This window comes from Nyctereutes procyonoides, unplaced genomic scaffold, assembly GCF_905146905.1.
Source record: "Nyctereutes procyonoides isolate TBG_1078 unplaced genomic scaffold, NYPRO_anot_genome, whole genome shotgun sequence".
Lineage (NCBI taxonomy): Eukaryota > Metazoa > Chordata > Mammalia > Carnivora > Canidae > Nyctereutes > Nyctereutes procyonoides.
In genome coordinates, this window is record NW_026575125.1 from 11719355 (window position 1) to 11738981 (window position 19627).

Below are 19627 nucleotides of genomic sequence, written 5' to 3' on the forward strand. Positions count from 1 at the left end.
CTGTGTCTGCCTCTCTCTCTCTCTCTGTCTCTCACAAATAAATAAAATCTTAAAAATGAAATAAAATAGGCCTTGGGGGCACCTGTGTGGCTCAGTCAGTTGAGCATCCAACTCTTGGTTTCAACTCGGGTTTGTGAGATCAAGCCCCGAAAGGGGCTCTACCCTTGGCGGGGAGTCTACTTGGGATTTCACTCTCCCTCTTGCCCTCCTCCTGCTTGTGCTCTCTCTCCAAATAAAAAAAAACCTTTAAATAAACAAATGCAATTGGCATTAAACACCTGGGAGTATTGTAATTATTCTTTGAATTTAAAAGTCAACTCTAGGGTAAGTCAGTCATCCGTAACAACACCTTTATCGAGAGATATCTACAGCTCAATGAGCACCTGTTCATAAGCGATGAGGTTGAAATCTGCCTCCAGGAACACTTTGAATCCCCACTGGCTAGGAAATCAGGAGACGAGGATAAAAGTCCTGCCTTGCCCAGCAAGTCTTGATGACGCCTTGACCAAGTAACTAATCTGTAGAGTCTCCGTGTTTATACCTGTAAAAAGGGGGGGGGGCAGGCAGTCTGGCCCTAACATTCTATGAATTCCACATGATCTTTGCTTGAAAAGCCCCAGCAATATTTGCCAAATGTACTTACACCCAAACAAAGTCTATCATAGCATTTCTTGCTAAGGTTCAGAAATGAGCACATTTCAGAGAAAGTGGTCCCTTGTTTTCGTTTTTGATTCTGATGATGAAACCCCAGAAGCCATCATACCTTTAGGAATAGGCTGGGAATGCTTGGCTCCTTGGTCCAATTTGAAGTCCAAATATAAGGTTGGTGTGCGCGTGTAAATCTTAGACTGAAAAGGAAAAGGAAACCATTAGCCTCTTTTCCAAAAATAAAGTTCTTCACTTCAGCTGGGCCCTTCTCTGATGAGCGTCGGGCCCGGATTACCGGTTCCTCCTTCACAAGTGCTGTTAAAGCAAGGGAATGGGCTACCATACATCCCCCTCTTAAGACCTTGGTCTAAAAGTTAACCCTCCTAGCTTTACAACATGGTTGACAAACTAATTTCAGGATGACAGCTGTCTCCCTATAACCACATCTCAAATACAGTCTGAGGTGAATAGTTTGTCGGCCAAGAGTTGCCTCAGCTTGCTCACTTCCAGGCTTCTACTTGATATAGTAGGTTATCTCATATCCCCATGTATGCTTCTTCCCCAGGTCTCAATAAGGCCATGTCCATTTAAAAAAAAATTAGGTGGCCAGTAAATATTTTTATTTGTTCTAACTTGGCCCTTTTGGAAAAAAAAAAAGGTTGTTTACCACCACTAGCTTGAAGAAAAAGCCACAACTCCGAATGTGAGAAAAGCAAACTTCTGTGGGACTCTGCACTGTAAACAGTGGCTCTGATTCCATCAACAGCTAGGCAGAGTTTGTAATCCACTATGATACCATTTTGAATCACTGGCACAGTCCAAGATCCAAGGGATTATCACTGTTGCTATGAACTTTATGTCTCATTTATCACAAAGCCCCAGTGGTTCTGTTTGACTTTTTAAAAACTGCAAATACACACAAAAATGAAAAAGCACACAACACCAAATTTGTCAAGTATGTGGAATAACTTTCATACACTGCTGGTGGGACTAGCCCTTGGTATAAACACTGCAAAAAAACTGCTTGGCAGTATGCAGGACAGATGAATATATGCATTATCTATGACCCCAGCGTTCCATACATACGTGGATCCCCAACAGAAGTGTTCACCTAAAGACAAGAACTTGAATCTTGATATCACTTGATAGTGATACTGTCAGTAACAGCAGAAAAAATGGAACTATTCCAGCTATCTTTAATGATAGAAGGGATAAGTGAGTTGTAATCTACTTACACAATGAAATACTATGCGGCAAGGAGAATGAATGAACCCAACTATATACAACACCTCAGAGGAATCTCACAATCATACTACTAAGCAAATGAAGGCAGACACAGAATATCATAGACCATATTATTCCATTTCTCTGAAGTTCAAAATAAGGTAAAACTAATCTATGATGTCAGAAGTCAGAAAAGTGGTTACCTTGGGAAGCTTAGGAGCTGTTATGGGTTAAAAAATGGGTTAAAAAGGCCAAACAATGTCTGTCTCTAGACCTGGATTCTGGTTTTATGGGTGTGTTCACTGGGTGAAAATTTTCTGATCTGTACACTTGATTTATGTACTTGTCTGTGTCTATATTTTAGCAAAAACTAACATTCATTAAAAACATACATGTGTCAATAGACCAAAAGAGAGGCTCCAGAGAGCCCAGAGTTATTTACTATCCCTTGATAAAGGCATCATTTTGCAGAGAATAATTTTATAAACACTACAAGGATATGGACATTTCACCCAGGGCCAACCCACAGTGCCTGTCACATAGTAGGTAGTCAATAAATATTTATTGACTGATTTTCATTATGGAAAAATCCCATGCATTATCATGCATAGTAATACATTTATTTACAGTATACATAGGGTATTACTCATCAGTATCTTTACTTACCCTTAGCAAAATGCCTCTCTTCAGGACAGGTGTTTTGGTATGGTCAGAGTGTGTGTCTGTACATTAAATTTTGGAATAAGGAACTGTAAATAATGTAAATAATATGAATATCTCATTTTTGAAGCTTTGGGTTTTAAAAGGTCTGGTAGGTGGTTTTATGTGGCTTAGAAGGCCAAGCTGCATCAATGTAGCTTCAAAGACTGCAAAAGCAAATTCCCCTGTGCATACATAAATGAAACCAGAAAGACTTACAGCATTGAACGCAACCTGAGGCCAAACATTCACAATCAATCTGAAGATGTTGAACCATACATAAAACAAGGGCAGCACCCATGGGACACAGGATCTAATTCTCTACGATCCTTAGGTGTGTATGGAACCATCTGGAAAGGATTTGGTTTTGCCTGATGAAGTCTCCTAAAATTACCTCTAAAAAGATCAAGGGTAGGGGCGCCTGGCTGGCTCAGACGGGGGAGCATGTGACTCTTGATCTCGGGGTCGTGAGTTCGAGCCCCACGTTGAAGGTAGCAGTTACTTAAAAATAAATAAATAAATAAGATAAAAAGATCAAGGGTAAATTTCACATAGTGATGATTCGTCTGCCTGGACAGTATTTGGTTCTCTTCTAGAAAAAGAATCCCTGTTAAGTGTCTTTCCTAACTTCTGTCTCAGTAGCAGATGCAGTATCCCTGCCTACTGCAAAGAGCTTTAATCACAGAGGCCCCTGGATTAATTTTTACTAGAATTCTCCAACAACGTAGTCATTAAAAATACTCTTGAACTGGAAATGGGAAGGCACCGATGCTAGCATTGCTTTTCCCGTTGACTAACAAAGCACGTATCTTCTACTGGGCTCAATTCACTCATCTGAAAAATCTCATGATAGGACCCACTGATTTTTAAATTCATGCATGGTTCTAAAATTCTGAGTCAGAAAATTAATGTTTTCCTCCACATCCTAATTTTGAAAGTTCCCTTCTGATTCTCAGACTAGAGCTGTTAAGAAGGGAGCATGTGTCTGGAGCAAAGAAGAGCGCCTAGAGCTGTGGGGAGTGAGTGGGGAGCTACAGGTTACCTTGCTCTAGCCTTGCCCTCCTGGCAAGCCCTCCTGGCAAGCTCTTGCCCTCCTGGCAAGCTCTTTCTCTTTTCCTTAAAGATTTTATTTACTTACGAGAGAGAGAGAGAGAGAGAGAGAGAGGCAGAGACATAGACAGGCTCCACGCAGGGAGCCCAACCCCAACGTGGGACTCGATCCCAGGTCTCCAGGATCACGCCCTGGTCCGAAGGCAGCGCTAAACTGCTGAGCCACCCGGGCTGCCCTCTTTCTCTTTTCTTCCTGCCTCGAGCTTCTCAACCTCATCCAAAAAATAGTAACCTATCTCACAAGACCACCACTACACAGACCCACATGTGCGCACATAAACACACCCAAATTCTGCATTTACAAAAATCTAACCAGAAACCAGTGAGACACATTAGAAAGCCACAAATATATCCTATCATCTTACAGTGTGAAAAGGGATAAAGGGAAATTTTTAATTCCTTCTGAAAGTGCTTTTCACACCAATAGCCTAAAAGAGAATCCCAATTCTAATACCCTTTTTTGTACTGAAAATGGGAGCTCTGAAAGTTTTAATATAACACGTCTTGGGGATCCCTGGGTGGCGCATGGGATCCCTGGGTGGCGCAGCGGTTTGGCGCCTGCCTTTGGCCCAGGGTGCGATCCTGGAGACCCGAGATCGATTCCCACATCGGGCTCCCGGTGCATGGAGCCTGCTTCTCCCTCTGCCTGTGTCTCCACCTCCCTCTCTCATTCTGTGTGACTATCATAAATAAATAAAAAATTAAAAAAAACACGTCTTGAATAATCAACTACCCCAAACCTACATGTATATTGTTCCATTTCATTCAAGCCGTGATGAGATAAAATCAATTTGGAAGCTGTTCCTATGAGCGTGTGTGTGTGTGTGTGTGTGTGTGTGTGTGTGTAGGTGCATATATATGTGTCACATACACAGTTTTTGAAAAGATTTTAATTTTGATCTTCCACAGTAACTCTGTTGAAATGGAAAATGTAAATTATGTTCATTTAACTCAAAGATAATGCCAGCCTTGAATGCACTGTGAGCAAACCTAGATTTAATTTTTCTATTACACACACTGCTGATTTGCACCCATAAAGAAAGATCACCATTAGGACATTCTTTTCTGTGTTCCGCTTTGTTTATTTTTGTGCATAGTATCAAATTATTAATGTGGTCCTCGAAACAGAATGAGAATTCAATGACACAAATCATTCCTTTTTTGGTTAAAACTCAGCTATCAATGTATATGTGTTTCCACAGGATTAAAATAAATCAGCCCATGGCAACCTAAAATAAAATATTATTCTACAAATCCCATTTCAGCACGAACTGAACGAACGCACTTAAAGTCCATCAGTGAAATTGTTTTCTTTTTCCTTTTCCCTGTTTTGGTCCTGATCAATACTGCCTGCACAGGTACTAAAATCCGAGGCCATTCCTCTTTCGTCTTTCTTCTCACTTCCTACTTCTGGTCAAAGTATTTGCGAAACTTATCTTTAAAGGTTTTAGTCTGCATTTGAAAAATCCAATCGCTTAAAATCTTAGGCTTCAAATAGGCAGGCAAAGCTTCCAGGAGGTAACGTGAAACTCTTCAGGAGAGGTTATGGGTAATTTCTGGCTAACCTACAACAACAGGGGTTCTGCAGAATCCAGACGAGCCTTGTCCCTCTTTCTCTATAAATGTCAGAATTAAGCCTCTAATGAACCTAACACACCACTCCAATAATGCCTGCGATACAAGCAAGACCAAACAAGGGCTACAAAACCACTTCCTTCCGAACCCCAGCTACCTTCATCTTAGAGCCTTCAAAGGCTTCCTGCTTACCCTGGCTCTTGGTGTGCTACCCTTGTCAGGCTGGCTTCCTGACTCTGCTTTTATTCGTAAATGTGATCCTAATTAAGGAGATGAAATCACTTCCACATGGAAGCCATGTGGCCTAAAAAGCCTTCCCGTGAAAAAGAAGAGAGCACATTGTGCTGGTTGCTGTGCGTGAGCATGGCGCACGCAGGAGGTCTCTAATTTCGCCTCTGCTCCCTTCACACAGAACTGCCATCCACTAATCGCTGAATGCTGCTAATTTTGCCACCACGCTGGCTTTCCCTGAAAGCAAATGGCAGCAATTTGTCACATGTCAGAGCTGTAACAAATGCGTTCCCATTTCTCTGTGGGAAGGCTTTCCAAAATCTTTTACGACTTGTTTTTTCAGGAAATGCACTCAAGTGCTCAATCTTACTACATGTTGCTTAAGCAAATTCCTCTAAGTAACCGTGAGTGCAAACTCTCAATACCCTAGAAGAGAAAGAAACAATTTCCACCTGTTCTGGAACCCTCACCCTCATGTTGGATCATCCCCCTACTGTTGGATATTATGTCTTAGGGTTTGTTTGGGTCTTCTTTTTTTTTTTTTCATCATTGCTAACTTCTGATAAATATCTTTGTATGTAAATCTTTTTTAAATTTAAATTTTAGTTTTTGAACATACAGTGCCATATTGGTTTCTGGAGTGGAATTCAGTGATTCATCACTTACATACAACACCCAGTGCGCATCACAAGTGCCCTCCTTGATCCCCATCACCCACACACCTCTTGCCATCCTATTCGTTCTCTGTTGTTAAGTATCTCTTATGGTTTATTTCCCTCTCTTTTCTTTTCCACCTTCCCATATGTTCATCAGTTTTCTTTCTTAAATTCCACATATGAGTGAGATCATATGGTATTTGTCTTTCTCTGACTTATTTGGCTGAGCATAATACATTCTAGATTCATCCATGTCACTGCAAATGGCAAGATTTCGTTCTTTTTGATGACTGATATTCCAGAGTGTGTGTGTGTGTGTGTGTGTGTGTGTGTGTGTGTATGAGTACACGTGCACTACATCTTCCCTATCAGTTGATGGATATTTGGGCTCTCTCCATAGCTTGGCTATTGTTGATAACACTGCTATGAACATTGGGGTGCATGTACCCCTTTGTATTTTTTTATCCTTTGGGTGAATACCCAGCAGTGCAACCATCGGATCATAGGGTAGCTCTATTTTTAACTTTCTGAGGAACCTCCACACTGTTCTCCAGAGTGGCTGCACCAGTTTGCATTCCCACAAACAGTGCGAGAGGGTTCCCCCTTTTCCACATCCTCACCAACACCTGTTGTTTCTTGTGTTGTTAAATTCAGCCATTCTGACCAGCGTGACGTGGTAGATATCTCATTGTGGTTTTGATTTGTATTTCCCTGATGATGAGTGATGCTGAGCATCTTCTTATGTGTCTGTTAGCCATCTGGATGTCTTCTTTGGACAAATATCTGATCATGTCTTCTGCCCATTTTTAATTGGATTACTTGTTTTTCGGGTGTTGTGTAAGTTCTTTATATTTTGGATACTAACCCTTTACTGAATATGTCATTTGCAAATATCTTCTCCTATTCTACAGGCTGCTTTTTAGTTCTGTTGATTGTTTCCTTTGCTGGGCAGAAGCTTTTTATCTTGATCAGGTCCCAGTAGTTCATTTTTGCTTTTGTTTCCCTTGCCTCTGGCGACAGGTCTAGTAAGAAGTTATGGCTAAGGTCAAAGAGGTTGGTGCCTGTGTCCTCCTCTAGGATTTTGATGGTTTCTTGTCTCACATTTAGGACTTTCATCCATTTTGAATTTATTTTGTGTAGGGTGTAAGAAAGTGGTTCAGTTTCATTCTTCTGCACGTGGCTGTCCAGTTTTTCCAACACCATTTGTTTTTTGTTTTAATTTTTATTTACTTAGGATAGTCACAGAGAGAGAGAGAGAGGCAGAGACACAGGCAGAGGGAGAAGCAGGCTCCATGCACCGGGAGCCCGATGTGGGATTCGATCCCGGGTCTCCAGGATCGCGCCCGGGGCCAAAGGCAGGCCCCAAACCGCTGTGCCACCCAGGGATCCCCCAACACCATTTGTTGAAGAGACTTTTTTCCATTGGATGTTCTTTCCTGCTTTGTCGGACATTGGTTGACCATATAGTTGTGAGTCCACTTCTGGGTTTTCTATTCTGTTCCACTGATCTTTGTGTCTGTGTTTGTGCCAGTACCATACTGTTTTGATGACTACAGCTTTGTAATATATCTTGAAATCCGGAATCATGATTCCAGTTCTTTTCTTTTTCAGTATTGCTTTGGCTATTTGGTGTCTTTTGTGGTTTCCTACCAATTTTAGGATTGTTTGTTCTAGTTCTGTGAAAAGTGCTGGTGGTATTGATACATTAAATGTGTAGATTGCTTTGGGTACTACAGACATTTTAACAGGTTTGTTCTTTCAATCCATGAGCATGGAATGCTTTTCATTTCTTTGTGTCCTCTTCAACTTCTTTCATAAGTGTTCTATAGTTTTCAGAGTACAGATCTTTCACCTCTTTAGTTAGGTTTATTCCTAGGTATCTTATTGTTTTTGGTACAATTGTAAATGGAATCGATTCCCTGATATCTTTTCCTGCTGCTTGTTATTGGTGTATAGACCTGCAACAGATTTCTGCACATTGATTTTATATCCTGTGACTTTGCTGAATTCATGTATTAGTTCTAGCAAATTTTTGGTGGAGTCTTTCAGGTTTTCTACATAGAGTATCATGTCATCTGGAAATAGTGAAGTCTGACTTCCTCGCCAATTTGGATGCCTTTTATTTCTTTTGCTGTCTGACTGCTGAGGCTCAGACTTCCAGTACTATGTTAAATAGTAACAGTGGACATCCTTGTCTTGTTCCTGACCACAGGGTAAAAGCTCTCAGGTTTTCCCCACTGAGGATGGTATTAGCTGTGGGTCTTTCGTATACATCCTTTATGATATTGAGGTAAGTTCCCTCTATCCCCTTGTTAAGGATTCTTATCAAAAAAGGATGCCGTATTTTGTCAAATTCTCTTTCTGCATCTATTGAGAGGATCCTATTGTTCTCATCCTTTCTTTTATTAATGTGGTATATCACGTTGATTGATTTGTGAATATTGAACCATGCCTGCAGGCCAGGAATAAACTTCTCACTTGATCATGGTGAATACTTCTTTTAATGTACTGTTGAATTCGATTTGCTAGTATTTTTTTAAGATTTTATTTATTATTCATGAGAGACACAGAGAGAGGCAGAGACATAGGCAGAGAGAAGCAGGCTCCCCAGGGGGAGCCCGATGTGGGACTCAATCCCTGGATGCTGGGATCATGACCTGAGCCAAAGGCAGACGCTCAACCCCTGAGCCACCCAGGTGTCCTGATTTGCTACTATTTTACTGAAAGTTTTTGCATCCATGTTCATCAGGGATATTGGTCAGTAATTCTCCTTTTTAGTGGGGTCTTTGTCTGGTTTGGGAATCAAGGTAATGCTGGCTTCATAAAATGAGTATGGAAGTTTTCCTTCCATTTCCATTTTTTGGGGAACATTTTGAGAAGAATAGGTATTAACTCTTATTTTAATGTCTGATAGAGTTCCCTTGAAAATCCATCTGGCCCAGAATTCTGTTTGTTGGGAGATTTTTTTAAAAATATTTTTTCTTTTTTAAAGATTTTATTTATTCATGAGAAAGAGAGAGAGAGAGAGAGAGAGAGAGAGAGAGAGAGAGAGAGGCAGAGACACAGGCAGAGGGAGAAGCAGGCTCCATGCACCGGGAGCCTGACGTGGGATTCAATCCCGGGTCTCCAGGATCGCGCCCTGGGCCAAAGGCAGGCACCAAACCGCTGCGCCACCCAGGGATCCCCGTATTGTTTATTTCTATTCTAATCTTTATTTTCCCTTCTTCTACTGGCTCTTGACCTTTATTTTGTTCCTTTTCTAGCTCCTTAGGTATAAGGTTAGGTTGTGTGTGTCTCTGAAACTTTTCCTGCTTCTTGAGGTAGGTCTGTATTGCAGTATACTTCCCTCTTTGGATTGCCTCTGTTGCATCCCAGAGGCTTTGGATTGCTGTGTTTTCATTTTCATTTGCTTTCATGTATTTCTTTATTCCTTTTTTAATTTCCTGGTTGACCCATTCATTCTTTAGTAGGATGTTCTTTAACCTCCATGTATTTGAGGTCTTGCCAATTTTTTTCTTGAGGTTGACTTCAAGTTTCTTTTTTTTTTTTTCATGAATCAGAAAGCTTAATTTTTTGACTTCAAGTTTCATAGCATTGTGGTCTGAACACATGCATGGTATGATCTCGATCTTTTTGTATTTATTGAGGGCTGATTTGTGACCCAATATGTGATCTGTTCTGGAGAATGTTCCATGTGCACCTGAAAAGAATATGTATCCTGCTGCTATAGGATGAAATGTTCTGAATATATCTGTGAAGTCCATCTGGTCAAGCATGTCATTCAAAGCCACTGTTTCCTTATTAATTTTCTGCTTAGATGATTTGTCCATTGTTGTGAGCGGGGTGTTCAAATCCCCTACTATTATTGTATTATTATCAGTGAGTTTCTTTTTGGTTATTAGTCAGTGATTTATATATTTGGGTGCTCCCAAGTTGAGACATAAGTATTTATAACTGTTAGATCTTCTTGATGGATAGACCCCTTAATTATTATATAAAGCCCTTCTTACATCTCATTACAGTCTTTGTTTTAAAATATAGTTTGCTTGGGGGCACCTCTGTGGCTCAGTTGGTTAAACATCCAACTCTTGATTTAAGCGCAGGTCATGATCTCAGGGTTGTGCGATCAAGCCCCATGTCAGGTTCTGTGGTCAGCGGAGAATGTGCTTGAGATATTCTCTCTCCTTCTTCCCCTCCCCCTGCTCTAAAATAAATAAATAAAATCTTTTTAAAAATAAAATCCAGTTTGTCTGATATAAGTATGGCTACTCTGGCTTTCTTTTGATGCTCATTAGCATGATAGGTGATTCTCCATCCCCTCACCTTCAATCTGCAGCTATCTTTAGGTCTAAAATGAGTCTCCTGTAGGCAGTATATAGATGGATCTTGTTTCTTTGACCGTTCTGATACCCTGTGTCTTTTGATTGGCGCATTTAGTTTATTTACATTCAGAGTGATTATTGAAAGATATGAATTTAGAGCCCTCCTGTTACCTGTAGAGTTGGTGTTTCTGGTGATGTACTCTGGTCCTTTCTAGTCTTTGTTGCTTTTGGTCTTTTTTTCTCCACTCAAAGAGACTCCTTAAAATCTCTTGCAGGACTGGTCACAAACTCCTTTAGATTTTGTCTGAGAAACAATTTCTCCTTCTATTCTGAATGACAGCCTTGCTGGATAAAGAATTCTTGGCTACATATTTTTCCTATTCAGCATGTTGAATATTTCATGCCACTCTCTTCTGGCCTGCCATGCTTCTGTCAATAGATCTGCTCCTAACCTGATCTGTCTTCCCTTGTAGGTTAAGGACATTTTTTCCCTTGCTGCTTTCAGGATTCTTTCCTTGTCTGGGCATTTTGTGAATTTGATTATAATAAGCCTTGGAGATGGTCGGCTTTTATAGAATTTAATGAGAGTTCTCTGCGCTCTTTGAATTTTGGTGTCTGTGTCCTTCCTCAGATTAGGGAAGTTTTCAGCTACACTTCGTTCAAATAAACCTTCTGCCCCTTTTTCTCTCTGTTCATCTTCTTCTGGGACTCCTATAATATGAAAGTTATTATGCTTTAATAAGTCATTGCATTCCCTAAGTCTACCTTCGTGATCCATTACCTTTCTTTCCCACTTCTTTTCAGCTTCATCATTTTCCACAATTTATCTTCTTTATCACTGATTGATTCGCTCCTCTGCTTTGTTCACCCTCATTTTTATGGCCTCCATTTGGGATTGCATCTCAGTTATAGCATTTTTAATTTTGGCCTGACTAGATTGTAGTTCTTTAATCTCTGCAGTAAGGGATTCTCTAGTGTCTTCTACTATGCTTTTTTTCAAGCCCAGCTAGTACCCTTATAATCATTGTTTAAAGTTCTAGTTCAGACATCTTATTTTTTACTGATTAAATCCTGGTCATGAGTTCTACTTCCTATTCTTTCTTTTGGGATGAATTTCTCTGTCTCATCATTTTGTCCAGAAAAGAAAAGAAGAAAGAAGAAAAACAAAACCACAAAACAAAAAACAAAGGGAAAAAAAAACTAGATCCTGGGTGTGTTTCGGTCTGCTTGTTAAAAAAGAATCCAGATCCCCCCTCCCCCAAAATATCCCTGGAAATAAATAAATTTTAAAAATGTAAATGTGTTATATATATATATATATATATATATATATAAGAATTCTTAAAATCAATAATAAAAAATTGTTAAGGAATTGGAAAAAAGAAAATAAATGAAAAAAACAAAAAAGTAAAGAATAAAAGTAAAAAGGAAGCTAGATCTTATTTCCCCTAGAGTTGAAGCTTTGTAGTACTCTATGATCAAGAGACTTGTTTCCAGCAAGTTGTTATGTGGGCCTTCTGGGGGAGGAGTTTGCTGGGCTGATTCTCAGACTTACTTAATTCAGTGGACATGTGCCTTCAAGGGTGGAGTTTGGTGTAAGCAGCTCCAACCTGCACTAAGGGGCACCCTCTTGCTCCCTGAAGGCTTTCAGTGCTGATGGGAGGGATGAAAATGGCAGGCTATGGCAGCACCCACTATCTAGCCCCAGCGTTGAAAGTTCGGGCCCCCCACTTCTCAGTGACCCCAAACAGAAGAGCAATCAATCACCCTACTTGTGTCCCTGGTTTCCATCTGAAACATGCGCTCACCCTGCCTATGTCTGAGTTTTTTGTTGTTGGTTTTTTTTAATCTCAGGTGCATGACTGAGTTTCAAAAGTGCAAATTTGGGGATTCCTGCAGCACGGACGGGCACTGTTCCTCTGGTGGAGGGTCCCACTGTGCTTTTGCCATTTGCTGACTGGTCCCGGGAAAGTGGTCACATGACCACACAATGGTTCACAATTTAGGCAAAACAGAGCAGAAAGCTGGCACCAAGACCCACTGCTCTCAGCCAGCTTCTCCACTACTGGGCCTGGGAACCCTTTAGGAGGATGGCACCGCTCATTCTTCTCGTGACCCAGGGGAACCTCAGACCATGCTGTGACTCCTGGGATTCTGCTCTGCTTCGCCACCTGAGCAACTCTAAGCCAGACACATTCCCAACAGTAGCGGACTTTGATTTTGTGCTTATAATACTTTGCAGTAGCCTCCGTAAGCAGGCTTCCTCCCCACTGCCATATCCACAGCTGTAATTCCCCCACGTCAACTCTGCACCTCCTGCCTCCCAAAAGGTGGTGGCTTTTCTACTTGTAGAACTTGCAGTTTTTGTTCTCTCAGACCTCCGGTTGACTTCTTGGGTATCGAGAATGATTTGAAAACTATTTAGCTGTGTTGGAGGGATGAGATGAGCTTCAGGTGCCCCTACTCCTCCGCCATCTTCGCTCCTTCTGCACATAACTCTTTGACCATATTTCTATCTTTTTCCTTCACAGTGAAATTTTGAGCCTAGAAGTCGAGACATTATAAGGGCTCTTTATACATCTGTAGGTTTACAGCTAAATGTCATGTGGCCAAAAGCAAACTGGTCAACACAATCACGTGACTGCACAGCAATTCTGCTGAACTAGTCTACTGTCAGTCAGTGGTTTTTCTATTCTTGGTCATTTTTCTACACCACAGGGCAGTTTTTCAACTAGTTACATGCTCTAGATATTGTTTTTCCCCCACTGAACCCCCAATTGTTAGAAACTTAACTCATTCCAAGAAATCACCTACTGTTGTATATTTAGATTTTTTTCCCCAATACACCCTTGTCACAAACATAAAAGGGAAGAATTAATTTCTGGGGGGAAAAAAGGAAAGGAAAAGAAAAAAATAACTGAAAATCCTTGAAAAAATAGACAAAAAGAAAAAATAAGGAAAAAAGCTTAACCTACAAAAAGGTTTAAAGGCACAACCTCCATTGTACAAACACCAATACAAACAACCAGGGTCTAGCAATCCTTATTTCTGAACAAAAAATCATTTTGATGAATTCTTATACTAACTGAATTGCTTTCACCCAAATTGTTTTGGTTTGTTTTTTGTCAAATCACTTGGTAACTGCCTGTAAAGAGTGTCCATTTCATCAAAATATTGACTATCTAATATATTTTTAAATTTTAGCTAATTTAGGAAGAAGAAATTGTTATATCCTTGCTCTTTTGATTTTGCTCTAAGTTTGGGTGATATTACTATTAATTTAACAAATACTATTAAATATTACTAATATAAGAATAACAACAGTGAGGCACCTGCGTGGCTCAGTTAAGCGTCTTCCTCTAGCTCAGGTCATGATTCGAGGGTCCTGGGATCGAGCCCTGCATGGGCTCCCTCCTTAGCAGGAAGTCTGCTTCTCTCTTTCCCTCTGCCTGCCCCTCGCCCTGCTTCTGTACAGTCTCTATGTTGCATAAATAAAGTCTATTTTTTTAAAAAAACAAGAATAACAATAGCTAAATATGTAAGGGCCTAGTGTGTACTAGACACTATTCTTGCTGCTGCTTATCTATTCACTAATTCACTTATACATCTCATATTATAAAATATCTGCTCATTACCTGTTAAGTTTTCACTCATTTATTAATTAGTTTCCTCATTCAAGAAACACTGATTAAGAACATGTAGTGTGTCAGTCACCGGATATGTATTTTGGTGAATAACAGGGTGTTTCCTTTCCAGTGAGGAACACAATGTAACAAATTAAATATAAAATTACACATGCTATAAAAGAAATAAATAGGGTGTAGAGAGAGAAAATGAGGTGAGTAATGGAAGGCCTTAAGGCAATAAGAGAAGAGGAATATGCAGACACAGAGATGGCTGCAGAGAATGGCATGAGATGAGTTCAGAGTCAGAAAAGACCCAGTCAAGTGCAGGCCACTATAAGGTATCTGGGATTTCTTTAAAAGTACAACAGGAACACACTGATCCAATTTTTATCTTAAACAGATGTCTTGAGCCACTATTTGGAGAACTGGGAACGGCGTAAGAACAGAAAAGAAAATCCCCTTGAAGAGGTACTGCAGTAGGTCTGGCCAGGACAGGGCAGGGGAGAGGAGTGGGGTAGATATGTCTAAAAATATTTTAGAAGTAGAGAGGTTTTGTTGGAACAAATAATCTTAAGATTTGTATGGAATCAGAAAAGACCCCGAAAATCCAGAGGAATACTGAAAAAGAAAACCAGAGCTGGGGGCATCACAATGCCAGATTTCAAGCTGTACTACAAAGCTGTGATCATCAAGACAGTGTGATACTGGCACAAAAACAGACACACAGATCAATGGAACAAAATAGAGAACCCAGAAATGGGCCCTCGACTCTATGGTCAACTAATATTCGACAAAGCAGGAAAGACTATCCACTGGAAAAAGGACAGTCTCTTCAGTAAATGGTGCTGGGAAAATTGGACAGCCATGTGCAGAAGAATGAAACTAGACCATTCTCTTACACCAGACACAAAGATAAACTCAAAGTGGATGAAAGATCTAAATGTGAGACAAGAATCCATCAAAATCCTAGAGGAGAACACAGGCAACACCCTTTTTGAACTTGGCCACAGCAACTTCTTGCAAGATACACCTATGAAGACAAGGGAAACAAAAGCAAAAATGAACTATTCGGACTTAATCAAGATAAAAAGCTTCTGCACAGCAAAAGAAACAGTCAACAAAACTAAAAGACAACCTACAGAATGGGAGAAGATATTTGCAAATGACCTATCAGATAAAGGGCTGGTATCTAAGTAGCCAAGATCCAAGTAGCCAAGTAGCCAAGATCTATAAAGAACTTAACAAACTCAATATCCAAGACACAAACAATCCAATCATGAAATGGGCAGAAGTCATGAACGGAAATTTCTCCAAAGACACAGACATGGCCAACAAGCACATAAGAAAATGCTCCGCATCACTTGCCATCAGGAAAATACAAATCAAAACCATAAAGAGATACCACCTCACACCAGTGAGAACACCAAAAATTAAGAAGACAGGAAACAACACATGTTGGAGAGGATGTGGAGAAAGGGGAACCCTCTTGCACTGTTGGTGGGAATGTGAACTGGTGCAGCCGCTCTGGAAAACAGTGTGGAGGTTCCTCAAAGAGTTAAAAATAGAGCTACCCTACAATCCAGCAATTGCACTGCTGGGAATTTACCCCAAAGATACTGATGTAGTGAAACGCTGGGACACCTGCACCTTTATGTTCATAGCAGCAATGTCCACAGTAGCCAAACAGTGCAAGGAGCCACGATGTCCTTCACAGATGAATGGATAAAGAAGATGTGGTCTATATATACAATGGAATATGACTCAGCCATCAGAAGAGACGAATACCCACCATTTGCTTCGACATGGATGAACTGGAGAAGTAAGTCAATCGGAGAAGGACAATCATCAAATGGTTTCACTCATACGGGGAATATAAGAAATTGTGAAAGGGATTATAAGGGGGGGAACTGAGTGGAAAAAATTAGAGAGGGAAACAAACCATGAGAGACTCCTAACTCTGGAAAACAAACAAAGGGTTGTGGAAGGGGGGTGGGTAGGGGGATGGGGTAACTGGGTGACGGGCACTGTGGAGGACACTTGATGGGATGAGCACTCGGTGTTACACTATATGTTGGCAAATTTAATTTAAATTTTAAAAATGTAAAACAAAAACATAGAGAGGTTTTGCTAATGGACTAGATTGGGGAGGAGAAGGAATAAAGATGACCACCATGTTTTCCTTTGAGCAGTTAGTGCCATTCATTTATTAACATGGAAAAGACTGAAAGGGAAATTAGTTTTCATTGGTTTGTCGTCAAGACATGTGGGAGTAGGGGACCAAGAATTCAAGTTCTATTTTAAATGTGACAGGCCTGGGAACATGAGAAAGGAGATGTCAAGGAGGTGGCTCAATAAATGAGCACACAGAGCCTAGAGGTGGGGTTTGTGCGGTGAATATCAGTGTGGGAGTTATAAGACTAAAAATGGCATCCACATCCATGGGATGGACAAGATCACCCAGGGAGATGATGTTTGATGAGAGAGGACTGAAATCCAGGGAACTCGGGCATGTAGGGGTCTGGTAGAGGAAAAGAGACCTCCCTACCTGAGAAAGGAAACTGAAGGAGCAAGGAGCACCCAAAGACAAAAGGACCCATCATCTCAGAGACCAAAGAAAGGAGAGAGGGTGTGGAGAAGGAGGAGGCAATCAACCCATGTAAAGGACAAGTCAATGTGAAAAGAAAAGACAACCTCTGAGTTTGGCTACATGGAAGTCACTGGTGACTCAAGGCACTGATGGGTGCCAGGCTGAGAGCACCGAGGATTTGGGTGAGCGGATACAACACGTGCACACAAATCTTCTGGGACTATAAGAGGAAGTCGAGAACGGGGGGGGGGGGAGGGAGTTTGGTGCTTCTCTTATCAATATATATGAAAGGTATTTTTTAAAATAAATTAAGGCTACTAGCCTTTAATAATACTTGCTGTAGAAATCTCCCAGTTTATTTTTGGCTTTTAATTTCATTTACAGCAGTTTTTTTTCTTCTCATTTACAGCAGTTCTAACATGGGTCCTATCTCAGTCTTTTCCTTCTTTTTTTAAATATTTATTTATTTATGATAGTCACAGAGAGAGAGAGAGAGGCAGAGACACAGGCAGAGGGAGAAGCAGGCTCCATGCACTGGGAGCCCAACGTGGGATTCGATCCCGGGTCTCCAGGATCGCGCCCTGGGCCAAAGGCAGGTGCCAAACTGCTGCGCCACCCAGGGATCCCTCAGTCTTTTCCTTCTGATGCTTTTAAACTTAGAAAGTCTTTCTCTATCCAAAGATCACATAAATGCCTTCCTACATTTTCCTAGTTCTGAATTTTTAACATTAAATTCATTTTAAAAAATATTATTTATTTATTCATGAGAGACACAGAGAGAGGCAGAGACACAGGCAGAGGGAGAAGCAGGCTCCCCGCGGGGAGCCCGAAGTAGGACTTGATCACAGGACCCCAGATCATGACCCGAGCCAAAGGCAGAAGCTCAACCACTGAGCCACCCAGGCATCCCTTAACATTAAATTCTTTAATCTATGTTGAATTTATTTCACTATGAGGTATGAGATCATGAGCTAAATTGGTGTCTTTTTTTGTATATTTTTTTAGGAGTTCGATTTGCCGACATATAGTATAACACAACACCCAGTGCTCATCCTGTCAAGTGCCCCCCTCAGTGCCCATCACCCAGTCACCCCCATCCCCCCTCCCACCTCCCCTTCCACTACCCCTTCTTCATTTCCCAGAGTTAGGAGTCTCTCATGTTCTGTGTCTCCTTATGAATGCTTAATTCTCCTAGTTGACTTATCTTTTCCTGATGATTAATTTCTTGGGTCTATTTCAGGTAGGTTCTCTCTCTGCCAATCACAAGGAAGAGCCATAATGAAGAAAACTTCACTAACTAGCTCAGGAGCCCCAACCAATAGAGGAAGATCTACTCCATAAGGAGTCCTTGTCAGCTCTAGTACACTTCCCACCAGGCTTCCCAATATCCTCATCCTACTGTCACAGTCTACTGGGCTTTGCATGGAGGAGAAAAGCCATCAGCACAGAACCTTTTTCTCTATGACGAACACCTTCATACACACTCAAGAAACTCACTGCCAGACCCCTTGGCCTCTGAGTGGAGAACCATACCTTACTCTTTCTCCTGGAGATCTTAAGGCTTCAAGGAAATGAAAAGTACATTTACCACATTATTTAAAGCAAAATTCCAGGGACACCTGGGTGGCTCAGCAGTTGAGTGTCAGCCTTCGGTTCAGGGCATGATCCCGGGGCCCTGGGATCGAGTCCCACATCGGGCTCCCCACAGGGAGCCTGCTTCTCCCTCTGCCTATGCCTCTACCTCTCTCTGTGTCTCTCATGAATAAATAAATATTTTTTTAAAAAAAGTAAACTTCCAATCTCATTGCTCAGAATAGGCTGATGATCTTCAATGAAGTCTTCTGTCTCCAATCCAAAGCACTCGGATTTCTGAGTTCTTGATTATTTTAAAGAATTTTGATAAGGAGTGGGAAAGATTAGTTTCCATCCTCAGTGCCAAAGGTATTGTGGGAGGATTAAAACCTTGTAATTATATTTTGACATATCCATGAAGTGCTACATAAAGAATTAAGGAACACTTTGGCAAAACGCCAGCTACTCTATATGGGGTGAGAGGGAGAGCCAGGCAACATTTTTAACTTCTATCAACCATAAAAGATTTCAGGAAATCTTGAGCATCAAGCTGCCCAGCTGACCAAGAGTTTTGGACATAGTCAAATTATCCTCCAGTCTAGGGTCCAGCATCTTATCTCGGGTTGCCCTGTTGTCAACAGTAACAATAACACCTTCTGTTTGGGAAAGGGGTAGTGAAGAGAGAAGAGCTAAAGAGGGATGGGATAAAGATGCCAAGAGGACTTGCAGTCCTGACACTTAAGCAAAGGCATGTTAACTGTGAAACTGGACTTGGACTTCTTCACTCTTTGAGTCAGCGTTATTGCCTCAAGTTGGGTTAGAGATGTTTTAATTTTTTGGAAAATTAAAACCAGAGGAAGAACAAATATCCATCCCTTATATGAATGACCCATCCATAATCTTTCCAAGGCAACAGTACAATAAAACCACAGCAACCCCCAAATATGCCAAGAGGGAGCCTTCTTATCCCTTGTCTCCTATCCATGAGTAACACGTTCCAAGGTTGAATCAGCAAATCTATTAACTGATGCTAGAATATTCCTCACAGGGCTTTATAATATTTTTAATCTCTATTAGTTACATTTGGTATTTACTAAGATGTTTTTAAGGGTTCTTGCAAGAAAGTGCATCAAGATGGGAAGCTATTTGGCAAAGATAAGATTTCACAGAGCACTGGGACGGATACCTCTGTGAAGATACGATTAAGGGGGAATTTATTATGGCACAGGGCATCTCCTATGTGATCGTTTACAGGACATTCTGACCCAGTCAGGGGTATTTGCTTGCACAGACATATGCCTGAAGGCACCCTTTTCGTATAGAAAGACAGAAATGTTCATTCTGAAGCTTCCTTCCATGAAAAAGAGATAAGCATTC

General features: G+C 40.9%; 1 protein-coding gene across 2 annotated transcripts in view; it reads right to left on the reverse strand.

Moving 5' to 3' along the window:
• The window catches only part of PIR (pirin), a 105349-nt gene that overhangs the window by 29578 nt on the left and 56144 nt on the right, over positions 1-19627 (reverse strand). For both annotated transcript variants that reach the window (XM_055338858.1, XM_055338857.1), the window contains exon 6: positions 764-848. In XM_055338858.1, coding sequence (XP_055194833.1) covers positions 764-848 — 85 coding nt within the window. The remainder of the gene's footprint in view (positions 1-763; positions 849-19627) is intronic.